General features: G+C 41.1%; 2 protein-coding genes across 2 annotated transcripts in view; both read right to left on the reverse strand.

Moving 5' to 3' along the window:
• Positions 1 to 2,024: 2,024 nt before the first annotated feature.
• Positions 2,025 to 9,220, reverse strand: ogfod1 (2-oxoglutarate and iron-dependent oxygenase domain containing 1). The gene is made up of 13 exons (XM_004543048.3): positions 8,965 to 9,220; positions 7,759 to 7,904; positions 7,624 to 7,670; positions 4,541 to 4,641; positions 4,348 to 4,464; positions 4,174 to 4,265; positions 3,959 to 4,087; positions 3,349 to 3,462; positions 2,946 to 3,025; positions 2,635 to 2,876; positions 2,427 to 2,555; positions 2,291 to 2,349; positions 2,025 to 2,206 (listed from the first exon to the last, which is right to left on the reverse strand). The coding sequence occupies exons 1-13, from the start codon at positions 9,197 to 9,199 to the stop codon at positions 2,045 to 2,047; spliced, it is 1,653 nt and encodes a 550-aa protein (XP_004543105.2). The 5' UTR covers positions 9,200 to 9,220; the 3' UTR covers positions 2,025 to 2,044.
• A 2,129-nt stretch (positions 9,221 to 11,349) lies between these two features.
• The window catches only part of nudt21 (nudix hydrolase 21), a 4,773-nt gene continuing 3,168 nt past the window's right edge, over positions 11,350 to 12,954 (reverse strand). Inside the window, exon 7 of the mRNA XM_004543049.6 lies at positions 11,350 to 11,777. Coding sequence (XP_004543106.1) covers positions 11,756 to 11,777 — 22 coding nt within the window. The 3' untranslated portion in view covers positions 11,350 to 11,755. The remainder of the gene's footprint in view (positions 11,778 to 12,954) is intronic.

Below are 12,954 nucleotides of genomic sequence, written 5' to 3' on the forward strand. Positions count from 1 at the left end.
ACACAGTGGAACACTATCAGTAATGGACTGGCTTCCACAGAGCCCAAACCTCAACCTTGAAGCAGTGAATTGAAGCAGTGTGGGATCAAACAAAATGGCTTTGAAAGTCCATCAAAAAGCCTGGAGAACTATTCCTGAAGGCTAGTTAAAGAAATGATAATCAGAATCAGAATACTTTAATAATCCCTAAGGAAATTATGTGGGTTACAGTTGCTCCAAGACAATAACAGTAACAGACTAAACTAATTAAATAATACAATATATTACAAAGTTTACAAATAGCACGAGTATATACAAAATTGCTCAATTATAAATATCAAGAATATTACAGAGGTGAAATGTATATGATTGACATTTAACTGTAACCTGTGAAACTTTGTCATTTGTTATTTTACTGTAGAGCATGTGCAAAAGGGTGTAACTATTGCAGTGTGTACTGTGTATTAGATGGAGGAGTTGTACAGGAATGATTTCCTGTGTTGTAAATAAATGGTGGCTTTTTTGGCATCATTAGGGTAAAAAAAACAATAATCTAAAATAACCCTTTTAGCAAGTTCTAAGGAACCAGAGTGGTACTCCTCTTCCAGACACAGGCAGGCCACAGATAATAAGATCAGATAAGACCACATAATCGACACAGTTAATCTAAGAACGTTGTGAAAAGTTTATTTTTAGTCATGTTTTTAAAATGTTTTTCTCAAGCAATGCACAACGCTGGGCAACGAGCTTTCATAAATGTTTTATCTCATTTTTTTGTGTGTGTCAGAAGTCTATTTAAACCCTACCATATTAAAAAGGTAACACACAAAAGTGAACAGCCCCCAAAGATTCTCTGTCAGGAAATTTACAATTTGGATTCTTGTACATTTACTCTAGCCAGTCAGGTGAAGGTAACACGCCTAAATGTTGGATGTCCACAAAAAGAAGAATAAGATGAATCAGCTCCCGCATGCTTGACAAGTATAACAGCATGGATACATAAACAGTATAAAAGATTGATAAAGGCACTCTGATGCCATGTGTTGGTTTTGTGAATTCCCGTCCTGAAGCCTCAACATGAGCATTTTCGCAGTCGCCGTCTTATTTTTGAACCATTTTTGAAACAAGCACATGGTGGATTTAACTGTTAAAATGAGGGTTACTGCACAATCACAACTTGTGATTAAGAAGTTGGTATGCTTGTTAATACCCTGCCAGCTAGCATGGTATGCTTGCTGGATTATGCTCCTTTATAACTCTAATAATGACCATAATTCACAAGATGAACTTCATGTTTCATTCTGTATGACCTGAAAATAGCAACTGAGCCCATAAAAGCGTTTACTGAGGTCACAGAGTGAGGGGGGGCGAGGGTCTTTTTCTCATAAATGTGAATACAACCTGAAGTCTTCTTGGAAGCAGAGGAGTCGCCCCCTGCTGACCATTAGAAAGAATGCAGGTTTGAGACACAAGTTGGCATTACTTTTCAGACGCAGTAGCGCCATCATAACTACGGCTTTTCTATTTAAAAAAAAACCGTTTTTGTCAAGTTTTGTTAGGCCTGAATGCAGCCCAGGTGCATACGCTATGCTGGGGACTGGCTCTGAATAAAGCAAGGAGAGCCATTTTCATACTTTTCCAGATTTCTACAACTTTAACAAATAATATAAGTAACTTTTTAAGGTGACCCCTATACCATAAGACTATTACAGAGGCCTGGGTTAAAATGTACACCAAGGTTGTTTTGTGCGTGTCTTTTTCCCAGCTTTTCTGTCCTCTCTCCACTGTCCTATTGCAATAGTGACTAAAAAGCCTAAAAATACACATTTTTAAAAAAAATTCCCCCTTCTTGGAATAACTAAAAAACTGAAGTGTCAGTAACATCACACAAGTCAAAGTAGCTTTGGTTGGCATTACACAGCATGTTGCCCATCATTGGTGGTTAGATCCAACCAAGACTCCATCCCTATATATTTACAAGTGAGAGGAGTGAGTGGAGTTCATCAGCCAGTGTAAATGCCCCCCCCCCACACACACACACACTCTTATGTATTTATATACATATTTATTCATAGTAGACAAAAGAAAAGTCATAAAACTCTCTGCAGGTGGAGCTGCCATCAGGTTCGGAGGTGCTTTTGTGGTTGACGTGTTTGACAAACTTGAGTGTCTCTTTGTCTCTGTAGACGAGTGCGAGGGAATTGTCCTCTGGGTAGACAGTCAGAAGCTGTGAAGAAAGAAAGCGATGATGATGACTGTCGAAGCAACATCCACACATGTGCGATTACATGTCACATTAATCAGCACTCACCTCCTCATCCTCTTCATTAGCGACATAACATGTGAAGCCGCCAAACTCTGACTGCCAGCCTATGAGAGAGAATTAAAAGTTCAGTACAGTCACATTGGTGTCCGACAGTTCGTTCTTCTCCTGGGTGTGAACTCACCGGCACAGCCGAAAGGCAAAACGAGGTCCAGCGCATATTCTGCCCGCGCTGCCTCTCCATCGTGCAACAGGGTGTAGCCGCCATGAGACCATCGACGTACTTCCCCACAGCACAAAGGGGTGCTCGGCTCTGAAAATACACAGAGGTCAAAACACACGAACAGCAGCAGCGGCGGCGGCTGAATGAAAGCACTCACAGCGATGCACACCTTTCTCTCTGCTCACATCTGCTGAGGATGGTTCATTTGACGACCCCGTGGCTTCTCCATCATCTTGCTGCTTTTTATCCTTCTCTTCATCGCCATTCTCTTCGTCGTCAGCCGGGCAAAGATAGTGCAATCGAAGGCCAGTGAAGTTGGAGAGGAGCAGGAAGAACGCTTCTGAATGAAGCAGCTCCCAGCATGCACTCACACACTGAGGCAGCGAGTCCAGAGCAGCTGCTTCATAGCGCCTGAAAGCACACAGATTATTAGCCAATCTTAAATACAGAGTGCTACTTTAAAGAGTCAAACATACTCACCTCTTATTGGGTGGACCTCTCTTCTTCCACTCAATCTGAGAGAGCCGAAGTGCTTCACTCACCTCTTTGAACTTCTCCTCCTGAAGACAAACGCATAATCACTCAGCGGAAACAAATGAACACGGGAAAGACACGACACCGGTTCCAGCTCTGCTCTGATGCCTTTTTGAAAAGCAGTGCACACTGGATACTTGGAAATTACCTCATTACTCAGTGTTGTGTAGCTAAAGCTGAGGTACTTTCTGTGTGGAAAAAAAAAACCATGCGTGCTTCATCTGCAAATCATCTGTGAATAAGAATTTCCAGCTTTGGGAATTGCATTTCTATGGTGCAATGTCCGAAAACCGTTCTGAATAAAAAAGCTGCAGTACTGCGTCGGTGGAAAAGAGTTTTTAGAAGTTACCTTGAGAAATCCTTTGAGCTGAATTTCAGAGCTGTCTTCAAAGTTCTCCTGAATCTGCTCTTGATAAGAAATGTCCAAATAGATGGGATTGATCCACTCCAGCAGCACCGTTTCCTGCCACGAACACAAACAGCAAACACATGAGCTGGCAAGGAGGCCGTCCAAGAGAGGAACAATCTGACATTATAAGAAATCAACTGATGCTCACAACTGATTAAAAAAAGCTTACACTGGAGCCTGGAGATAGCTAGATTTGCATACAGAGCTCTCATAACACTATAATGTACACTCACAAGCCACTAGGTACACCAGCTCAACTGCTCGTTAATGCCAGTCAATGGAGGCATGTAAACATGGCAAAGACAACCTGCTGAATTTCAAACTAAGAATCCGAGTAGTCAAAAAGTGGTGATTCAAAGGACTTTGAACATGGCATGACTGTTGGCACCAGATGGGTTTCTCTTAGTCTTTATGCTGAGCTAAGCTAACAGATGCCTCCAGCTGTAAATTGATTGAGAATCATGCAAATTATATGTTATATTTATCAAACAAAACGTATAAAATTCTTCTTCCGAAATTTTTTGAGATATTCCCACAAGATAGCACCCACATCTCTCGGTAAGTGCGGATTCCTCTGGACGGGAGCCACTGTGTGGCGAGGAGGACGTTCCAGAGAAGGTCCGTGAAACCAGCCGCTCAGAGACAGCCGACATTTGTCCTGCGACAAAACTTCAGACACCTGAAGAAAAAAGAAACCCCAAACAGTGTGATTTCCAAACGCAGCCTTTTCAAAGAAATAGTAAAAACAAGAATATTTATTCTTACTTGGTGAAAGGAAACTGGAGAAACTTCAAAGAGCACGAGTGTGTTCCAGGAGGGTACGAGTGGCTTCACTATGCTCTGTGGCTGCAAATTACCTGACGACAAAAATGAAATACACACTTCTGTTGTGTAAGAGAATACACGCACGCGCACACGCAAACACAGTGGGACACTCACTGTCTGTTGTGTAAAGATCGAGGGTTCCCCCGTCGCTGCTCTGCCACGGGGGCACAAGATACAAAATGAACGCAACACGCCTCCCCTCCAACTCATCATCGTGGCACAAAAGAACATCTAGAAAGAAGACAGACAGACAATAACTAAAACAGAAGCTCACAATGTAACAGTTTTCCTACTGAGCTAATCTCACCTGTATATTCATATTTGGCACAAGAAATATCCACAGTGGGGTCCAGCTCAACCCCCAGAACCTCCCCAAGCCAGGACCGGAAACGCCCAAACAGTGCTGCCCTACAGACAGTGGTACAGAAACGGGCACACTGTGAAAACCTGGCCGTGACCTTTAAACGCCGTTTAAAATTTGTAACTCTCACCACACGGACAGATTGTTTAGCTACCTGAAAGCCCTCTGTGACATTTTGTTAAGACATAAATAATAGATGACCACAGAGGGAGGCCGTTACTGTGTAATTACTGTATTTATTCCCCAGTGCTGCACTTCTTCAGCAGGTAAAGCGCATATACTCACAAATATGTATCCAGCACATGTAAGTGATTCACTGTAGACAGCTTATCATAATTATAAGAAGAAAGCAGCACGTTATTTCTCAAAGAAGAAAGGTTTACACTGGATTGTGCTATTTTGGCTTGTAGTTTGGCCCTGAGTTCTACTCTGCTCCGATGACTTACAGCCTTGTGTTCACTGCCAGCCTCAGCTCTGTAGTAGAAACTAAAGAATAAACCACCTTCCTGCTTTAACAAACAGTCCAAATATTCGCAAGACGTTTCAGTCATCATCACTAAATGTAATATACCAATTACGAGGGCATCTGTAATCTCTGGCTCCACCTGCTGGACCTGATAAATAAACTTCAGAATGTTTCTCATCCTTCCATCAACAGTCCAACAATATCAATATGGAGCTGGATACAAATACAAAAGTACCTCTTTTAGTCTCGGTAAATCTGCGAGCCAACATGAACAATGCCAGGACCCTGAAGGTGGCTCACTTAATGAAGTCCTCATTAATTTTCTTGCTTTGAAGCTCAAAACACCAGCTGTGAAAAGGATCTGTGACTTAAAACTACCTGATGAATTTTGTCCACATCTGCTTTGTGCCACCAAACACAACTCTGACCTGTCAGAGGCCTTTATTCCACAAGACCTCTGACACGAGGTGAGGCCACCATCGATCAGGATGCTCTGTGCGTACGGATACATTTTTATAGCGAGCAGTATTAAGGTTGAGGGTAGGGCTGGGCCATATCATACCGTTCACGGTAATACCGGGATAATGTTGGGCAACGACAAGAAAATGAAATATCGCGATAGAATATGGGTAAAACGCGCATGCGCAGTGCCTTTGTTTTCATACGCACATAGAGAAAAAGGCACGGCGGCGTTGGAGACAAGGGTGAAAGCGGATCGTTGAATGAAACGGATGAACCAGAATTGGTTTGTAAAAATGCTGCAACGACAGTGGTGTGGAACTGGTTTAGCTTGCGTCCGTCAGATACACAAAACACTATTTTTGGTTGAGCGTGCTAGCGGACCGTCGTTATTACCGTGTTCTTTGGTAAATACGGCACACTTAAAATCAAACCTTTGATTTTTCTGAAAATCGACAGTGCCCCTTATAATCCCGTGTGCCTTATGTATGAATTCTGGTTGTGTTTACTGACCTCAAAACGATTTTATGTGATACACGGCGCTCGAAAATCTGTCAAATGTTTTAGTGCGACTTTGCTAAGATATGAACCCGCACCGCTTGATGGATTGTTGGAGCATTACGGCTACCGTAGGCAGGAGCCTCGCGGAGTGATACGTACTGTGCTTCAACATATAATACCGTATTGCATGTGTATAAGCTCTTTTTAAGTTTTGTGGATATTATAGATGGTTATGCTGAGGATATGTCGGCCAATTTCCACTGGAAATGCATTTTGGTTAAACTGTCAGCAAGGAATTTGCATTTGCACTGTTACGTTTTTATACAACTTTAATGTAAAAAAACCAGCTGCTTGTTTAAGTGAAAATACATTGATGGGGTTTTTTTTGCACTAATAAAATTGTGGAGTTGTAAAGTATTTTGTCTAGTGTCAATTATATCGTCAGTTATATCGTTATCGTAAATTTTCAAATCTATATCGTGATAAATGACTGAATTCATTTCATTAAGTGCTTTTAAATCTAAACTACGACTCCTTGAGGCCAAGTCCATAACATGTAACTGTTTCAATTAGATTGATTGTCATTTTAACTGACTTTTTTATTTTTATTTGAATTTTATTTTTTATTTTATTTGTATTCTTTCACTTATTGTTGCATGTGTGTTGTTGCTGCCTGCGTTTGAGTAATTTCTGTAACTGTGAGACATCTGCTGCTGCCTATCTTGGCCAGGTCTCCCTTGAAAAAGAGGTTTTTAATCTCAATGGGATCTTCCTGGTTAAATAAAGGTTAATAAATAAATAAATAAATAAATATTTTTGGTCATATCGCCCTGCTCTAGTTGAGGGGTCAGAAAGCACTCGAGTCAATAAGCCTTGGGTACCCAAGTCCAGTTCACCCATTTTCCTTTAGCCACTTTTTTTTTTTCTTTTTTTTTTTTTAGGCACCAAAACATTTTATGCGCCACGTTGTGATTTGATATTGCTTGTGTTTCACCTTTAAGCACGCCCTTTTCTTTTCATCCACTTCCTTGCCTTCATCCTCTTCTTTTTTCGTCTTCATCTTCTTTGCCTTCTTCTCTGTTTTTGTCCTCTTCATTGTCATTCTTTGCTTTTGCCATTCTCCTTTTTGGATTTTTTTTTATCTTCATCTGCCTCCATCTCACTTTAACACACTCTTCTGTCACAGCAACCTTCTGCATGTCTTCCTTTGCTACAGTCGTGAACTTCCTCTATGTTCTACCTCCTTTCCTTTTGCCTGGCAGTTCTTTATTCAACATCCTTCGTCCAGTACGTCCACTACCCCTCCTCTTTGCACATGTCCAAAACCATCTCAGCCTTGCCTCTGTAACTTGGTTTCCAATCCTGTTATAGTCAGGACCCATCTGGGTCACTCCCAGTGAAAATCTTAACATCTTAAACTCTGCCCCCTCCAACTCAGAGCTGGAAGTTCAGTCGTAGTTTTTAAATAATATGACAACAAGAAGACGAGTATAATAAAATGTGAAAAAAATCAAGGCTTCTGATTTTCATAAATGAAAGCTTTCTGCCCATTTGACAGCTCACACACACATATAACACAAATGAATTCAAACTATTTTGTTACCTCAGCCCTGCGATATGTGGCTCTGTTCTTTTCTTCAGATCATCTGACTGTGTGGGGACAACAAAAACAAATAATAAAAAACAAATGATAAGACACTGGAATAAATCAGTGTGAGGATGAATGAAAAAAAAAAACCTGTTTCAATTTATACAGGTCGTTTGATTTTTCATGGAAGTTTAGCTCCAGCAGCTCTTTCTTGAGGTTTTCTGCAAAGGCTTGGCTGCTGATGAAGTTTCTGAAGATGCAGTGAGGGAACGGTTGGCAGTCCAACTCCAGATCGCCTGCACAATAATTACACACACACACACACACACACACACACACACACACACACACACACACACACACACACACACAAAGGAAACTGTGTAAACAGCAAAGTTAAGAAATGGGAAAAACAAACGTGGCAAGATTTTCTTTAGAAGAGAGACAGAAACTTAAAATACTACACTGACCACGGCCACTGTCCAAGTGATCGCTGCTTTAATTTCCCGGTCAACTATACATAAATTGCTCGTCGACACGGTGTTTTAAAGCTGGTGAACTAGACCAGAAATCATTGATAACAAAAGAACAATAAATCTTCTTTCTCCGGTACTTTATACCCGCTCAGTTGCAATGCAATTTAACGCTCAACTACAAATCAATGGCTTTTTGATGGTGACCGGCGCGGAATGATGGTCAACTATAAATCGACATTTTCTCGACGTTGTTTTTGTCACCTGGTCGACTACAAATAGATCAAATATCAATGACAAAAAAACAACGGTAAATCAACGTTATTACAACGTCCCTATAGTAAGACCGTCGGTTTACCACAGTATTTCAATGTTGTTACAACAGTGGCATTTCAACCCTGACCATAACATGGAAAATCAACATCAATTCACTGTCGTCTTGCTATCTGGGGGGTCTTTACAATCTGTGAGGGCACAGTTTCAGAACAATGATTAAAGTTTAATTTGGGGGGATGTTTTCTGCCTATATTAGTTATTATAGCAAATGTTAGACAGGAAAGCAGGAAGAGAGGGGGCGTACTGTTGTATTACAAGATACTGATTTGACAACTATGGGGAGAGGGCATGCAGGTCCCCACTCCGGTTATAGTAAAAAAATGTTACAGTAGGAACTGTTTCTGTTATGTATTGCAGTGTCCACTATCACGTAGCTCTCTAACGTCAGAGAGGGTTTATTCCAAATTTGCTGCTCCTGATTGAAGCAGATCTCCCAACAAATTCCCGTAAAACACCTATAACAGCCGCGTCAAAGCTGCAGGTTTCTGAAGACTGATTAACAGCTGCAGATAAATATCTGAAGCTGAACTTTGGTCCTCTCACTGACCGTGGCTGTAGGTAGTCTTGCGGCTCCATGCCTCCGTGACGGCTCTCTTCACCTGCTCGTCTTCTACGGCTGCGCAGAGCTCCGCCGGCTCCTCGCGGCTCTCCTTCTCGCTCTTTTTCTTCTTCTTCTTCTTCTCGTCTGTGCTGCTGCACTCGTCCTGTGGTCGTTTGGTGGTGGCCATTACAGAAACCTGACACGAACTTTCATAACACGCGTGGACATGGCCTTGCACCATGCGTCGCGGATAAATGACGTTATTAACGCTTGTAGTTTGGCCCTGAGTGAAGACTGTCAGGCAGAACTGAACCATGACTATAATATTCACACCAAACTTTTAGGATCTGATTTCAGGGATTTACTTTATTATATTTTTACCTCTTTAGCTTTCGGGTGATTAGGTAATAAATCTATTACAGCAGCCAGGTAAGAAAGCATATTAAAGATATAGCTAGTATTGCTGAACAACTTGTATAAAGACATGGTCAGCCATTTTCAGGGCCACCTCCAAGAGGAAACCTGATGAGGTGAAGTAAGTACACAAATCAAAATAAATGGCCTGTATTTATATAGCGCTTTACTAGTCCCTAAGGACCCCAAAGCGCTTTACACATCCAGTCATCCACCCATTCACACACTGTTCACCCATTCACACAAAATAAGTCCGGTTCCTGTTATTTCAAGCGCTTAAGACTATTTAAAAGCAGATCTGGTGCAGACTACATAATTTGGTGCTAACCATAATCTCAAACACATGCCACAAGTTTAAAAACCCTAGAAAAAGAAACTGTGTTGTGGGGCTAAACCTTTATTGACTATGACAAGGATATTCTGTTCAATTAAAACCTGTTGGCTGAGATCTGGGCTAATTAGAATAGAACTCTAACTTAATTTTCAAAATATAAACTTGACCAATACTTTCCAGTATTTTTCAAATATAATGAAAATGAAGTCTCAAATCAAAAAGTCAGTTTTTCCATGATAAAAATGTTATCGAATTAATCGACTACTGTGGGTGGTTCCTGGCTCTTACCATTTATTTAAGCTATGGTGAGGAATTTCCTTAAGTATAAGATGTTTTTGAAGCTTTTTTTAGTGGTTACGATTTTTTCATGCTGTCTAATTCTAGTCGAAAATCCACAGTATTCCCAAAATGCATTGTAATGATTTTCCTTTTTTTTTTTTTGGTGTTTTTTAAAGTGCATGTGTTATAAAACATGTCTCTATAACCTGCACATCCTCTCCTGTCTTTTTATGGCATCCATTTATATTATTATGATTACTCATGTCTGCAGTCACATGAACATCAGAAAGCTGAGCTGTGGGCAAATAATTAGAAATTATCTGAATGAAGGAACAAACACACCGTTTCTGTCAAGTACAACCTGAAAAACGTGTATCCTGATCACTTGTATCAAATAAATACACTATTAAAAAAAACACACACACACACGAGCCCCAGTGGGGCATCAATCCAGCAGGACTGGTATATGCTGGTTTGTGTAAGGAGCACGAGCCAGATAATGACTTTTAGGAAGATACCTGTGCATATACCTTACTAAACTATCAGAACTAGACCTCCGTGAGGATGGTATGAGGGCCTGATGTCCTTTAGTGGGACTGGCTTGATAAATGTAGACCAAAGCACTTCAGAACTGCAGGTCTGCCACTGGGACTCTGATCTCTTCACAGATGAGAGCACATGTGACAGGCATGAAAGAGTCTGGAGAGCCACTCTTTCATGCAAACATAGTTGATGGGAAGATGAGCATTTAGGGAGCCAAAGCTTCCCACCTTCAATCTTTGAAGCACTACAACAGGTTGTTAGTGGGAGACATTGCTCATCATCTCACTGCTGGTGGAAGAAACAAGACAGATGTAGATTTCTATACATTGATTTGCATTAAGCCACATTAGAATTCAGGCACTGGCACTGGAAGGCATTTCATCACTCGGCAGGATCATGATCCTGAAAATAGAGCGGGAAAAGGAAAAAAAAACCAAAAAAAAAAAAACCCAAAGAGCTGAAGGGGAAGAGGTGGAGAAACATTCTCGACTGGCTGAGTCAGTCACCTGATCTGAATCCAAATGAGTGCCCAGAGCTGGATGTGGCTGTGGGGAAGCCTAGGAGAGCATCACTGACTGCACAGCATTTTCCCCATACATTAACCACAATGATGCACACATTTCTGTCTGACCTCCTCAAATTAGATCCCAGATTTTAATGGCACCTGCTGTCACTTTACCAGTTTTTGGTTGTTTTTAATTCAGCCTACATCACAAAAATTGCTGACTTCTCCAAAACGTCTTTGATTTGTATTTCTGAACAGCAACAGATGTAATGTAGCATATTATTGAAACTTCAAAAACAAGTCAGACAGACACGGCTGCTCTTTGCACTTTATAAAAAACGTACTCAAAAGACTGCTTTATTAAAAGAAAATAAAAGAAAACACGGCATTGTTACAGGTTAAAACAACAGGAAACTCAACGTTTCGGCTTGTTTAATCAAACACTGGCCTCCTTCGAGAGGACATAAAATCAGATTTTTAACGCACTGGAATACAAACCTGCAGACTACAACAACTCTTAAGGTTAAAAAGAAACAAAGAAAAAAAAAAAAAAGAAGACATTTTCATAGTCTTCTTAAACAGTATAAACACCCCTCCGGTCTGCAGATATACCTGACATGACAAGCATTTGTTTTGTGAAAGATGGTGCTGAGGCGAAGTCTTTTCTCCACACTGCGGGACGCACTCACAGAGACGGCCGCATGTACTTCTGATCATTTGAGTTAGTTGTAGATGAAGTTAAACCTGTAAAAAAACAAAACAAAAAACAAACAGTGATTATTACAAAATCAATGCCAGTTAGACTCATGTTGAAAAAGAGCTACTTTGATGATAAGAGCATCTTTTCCAGGACAAATCTGTACATTGCAGAAGGTTTACTACAAAGGAAGTAGCTGTTTTTAACCTGGCTAGAACTAACGTGCTCAGTTATGCTCACAGTTTAGATTTAAAATCCCATCGTCATTTCTTCACAACCCCCCCCCCCCCAATTTGTCACATGTTTCAGATCAAACTAATTTTAATACTAGACAAAGAGCAAATATAAAATGCAGCTAATAACGCGATGATTTCATGTATTGAGGGAAAGACCAGCTCGATTACATCACAGCAGGACACCGAGGGCCGTTCACATCCGAAGGCTCCCTCGAAAGTGACCTACAAATGTGTCCTCTTCCCGGGCTTTCAAGGATATGCTGAGCGCATCCCTCATAGCCCACCTTATCCCAAGTTTCATTGTGTGCCACCGGCTGTGGGCTCATCACTACCTGTTAGTGTCATGGTTGCTAGGCAACAGAAGCAGCACACGAGAGGCTAAGCCGCCTCATTTAGCAGCAGCTCTGGTCGGCCTTTGAAGGGCGCAGCCGCTGAATTGGGACGTAGCTATAAGAAACATATGTTCAACCCACTGAGCCATACCTCATCAACACAAGCTAATGAAGCTCCTCTGTAAGGTTGCAGTAGCACAAACTGTGTGCATCACTTTGTCACTGGAATTTGTGTCAAGTTAGTGATGCATAAAAGTTTATACTCGTGCCTTTTACCAAATGGAAATTCCAGCCATTGGGACACAGATTTGAAAATCGATGGGTTACATTTGTAGGCCATTTATCACTGAGAATATTCAGCTCCGTTTACCATGTTATATAAACTATAGGCACTTTGAAGCCTTATTTATTATGGTATAGAAGACTATCATAACTAAACACACCAAGCAACATAAAGTCTTACAGATTGAGAGGTCAAATGTGCAGCTGACACATTAAAGGATCATTATGGTCGCCCGATTGGTTGTTTGGTACACAAACAGTGCCGTGCCATTTATCCTGGCGCTGAGGCCACGGGTGTTTTTAGCTGCAGATGAAACCTTTTCCCAGTGTTTTCCAGAAAGTCTTTTCAAGCTGGTGCAACATCTGAGCTTCTG

The sequence above is a fragment of the Maylandia zebra genome, linkage group LG1, assembly GCF_041146795.1.
Source record: "Maylandia zebra isolate NMK-2024a linkage group LG1, Mzebra_GT3a, whole genome shotgun sequence".
Classification (NCBI taxonomy): domain Eukaryota; kingdom Metazoa; phylum Chordata; class Actinopteri; order Cichliformes; family Cichlidae; genus Maylandia; species Maylandia zebra.

Excerpts from the sequence above, each read along its gene's own strand:
- ogfod1 (XM_004543048.3), bottom strand. The coding sequence starts at position 9,199 with ATGGTGCAAGGCCATGTCCACGCGTGTTATGAAAGTTCGTGTCAGGTT. Across the intron at positions 4,642-7,623 it reads CCACATATCGCAGGGCTGAG|GGCAGCACTGTTTGGGCGTT; the intron begins GTAACAAAATAG and ends CACTGTCTGTAG. Across the intron at positions 4,088-4,173 it reads CTCCAGTTTCCTTTCACCAA|GTGTCTGAAGTTTTGTCGCA; the intron begins GTAAGAATAAAT and ends TTTTTTCTTCAG.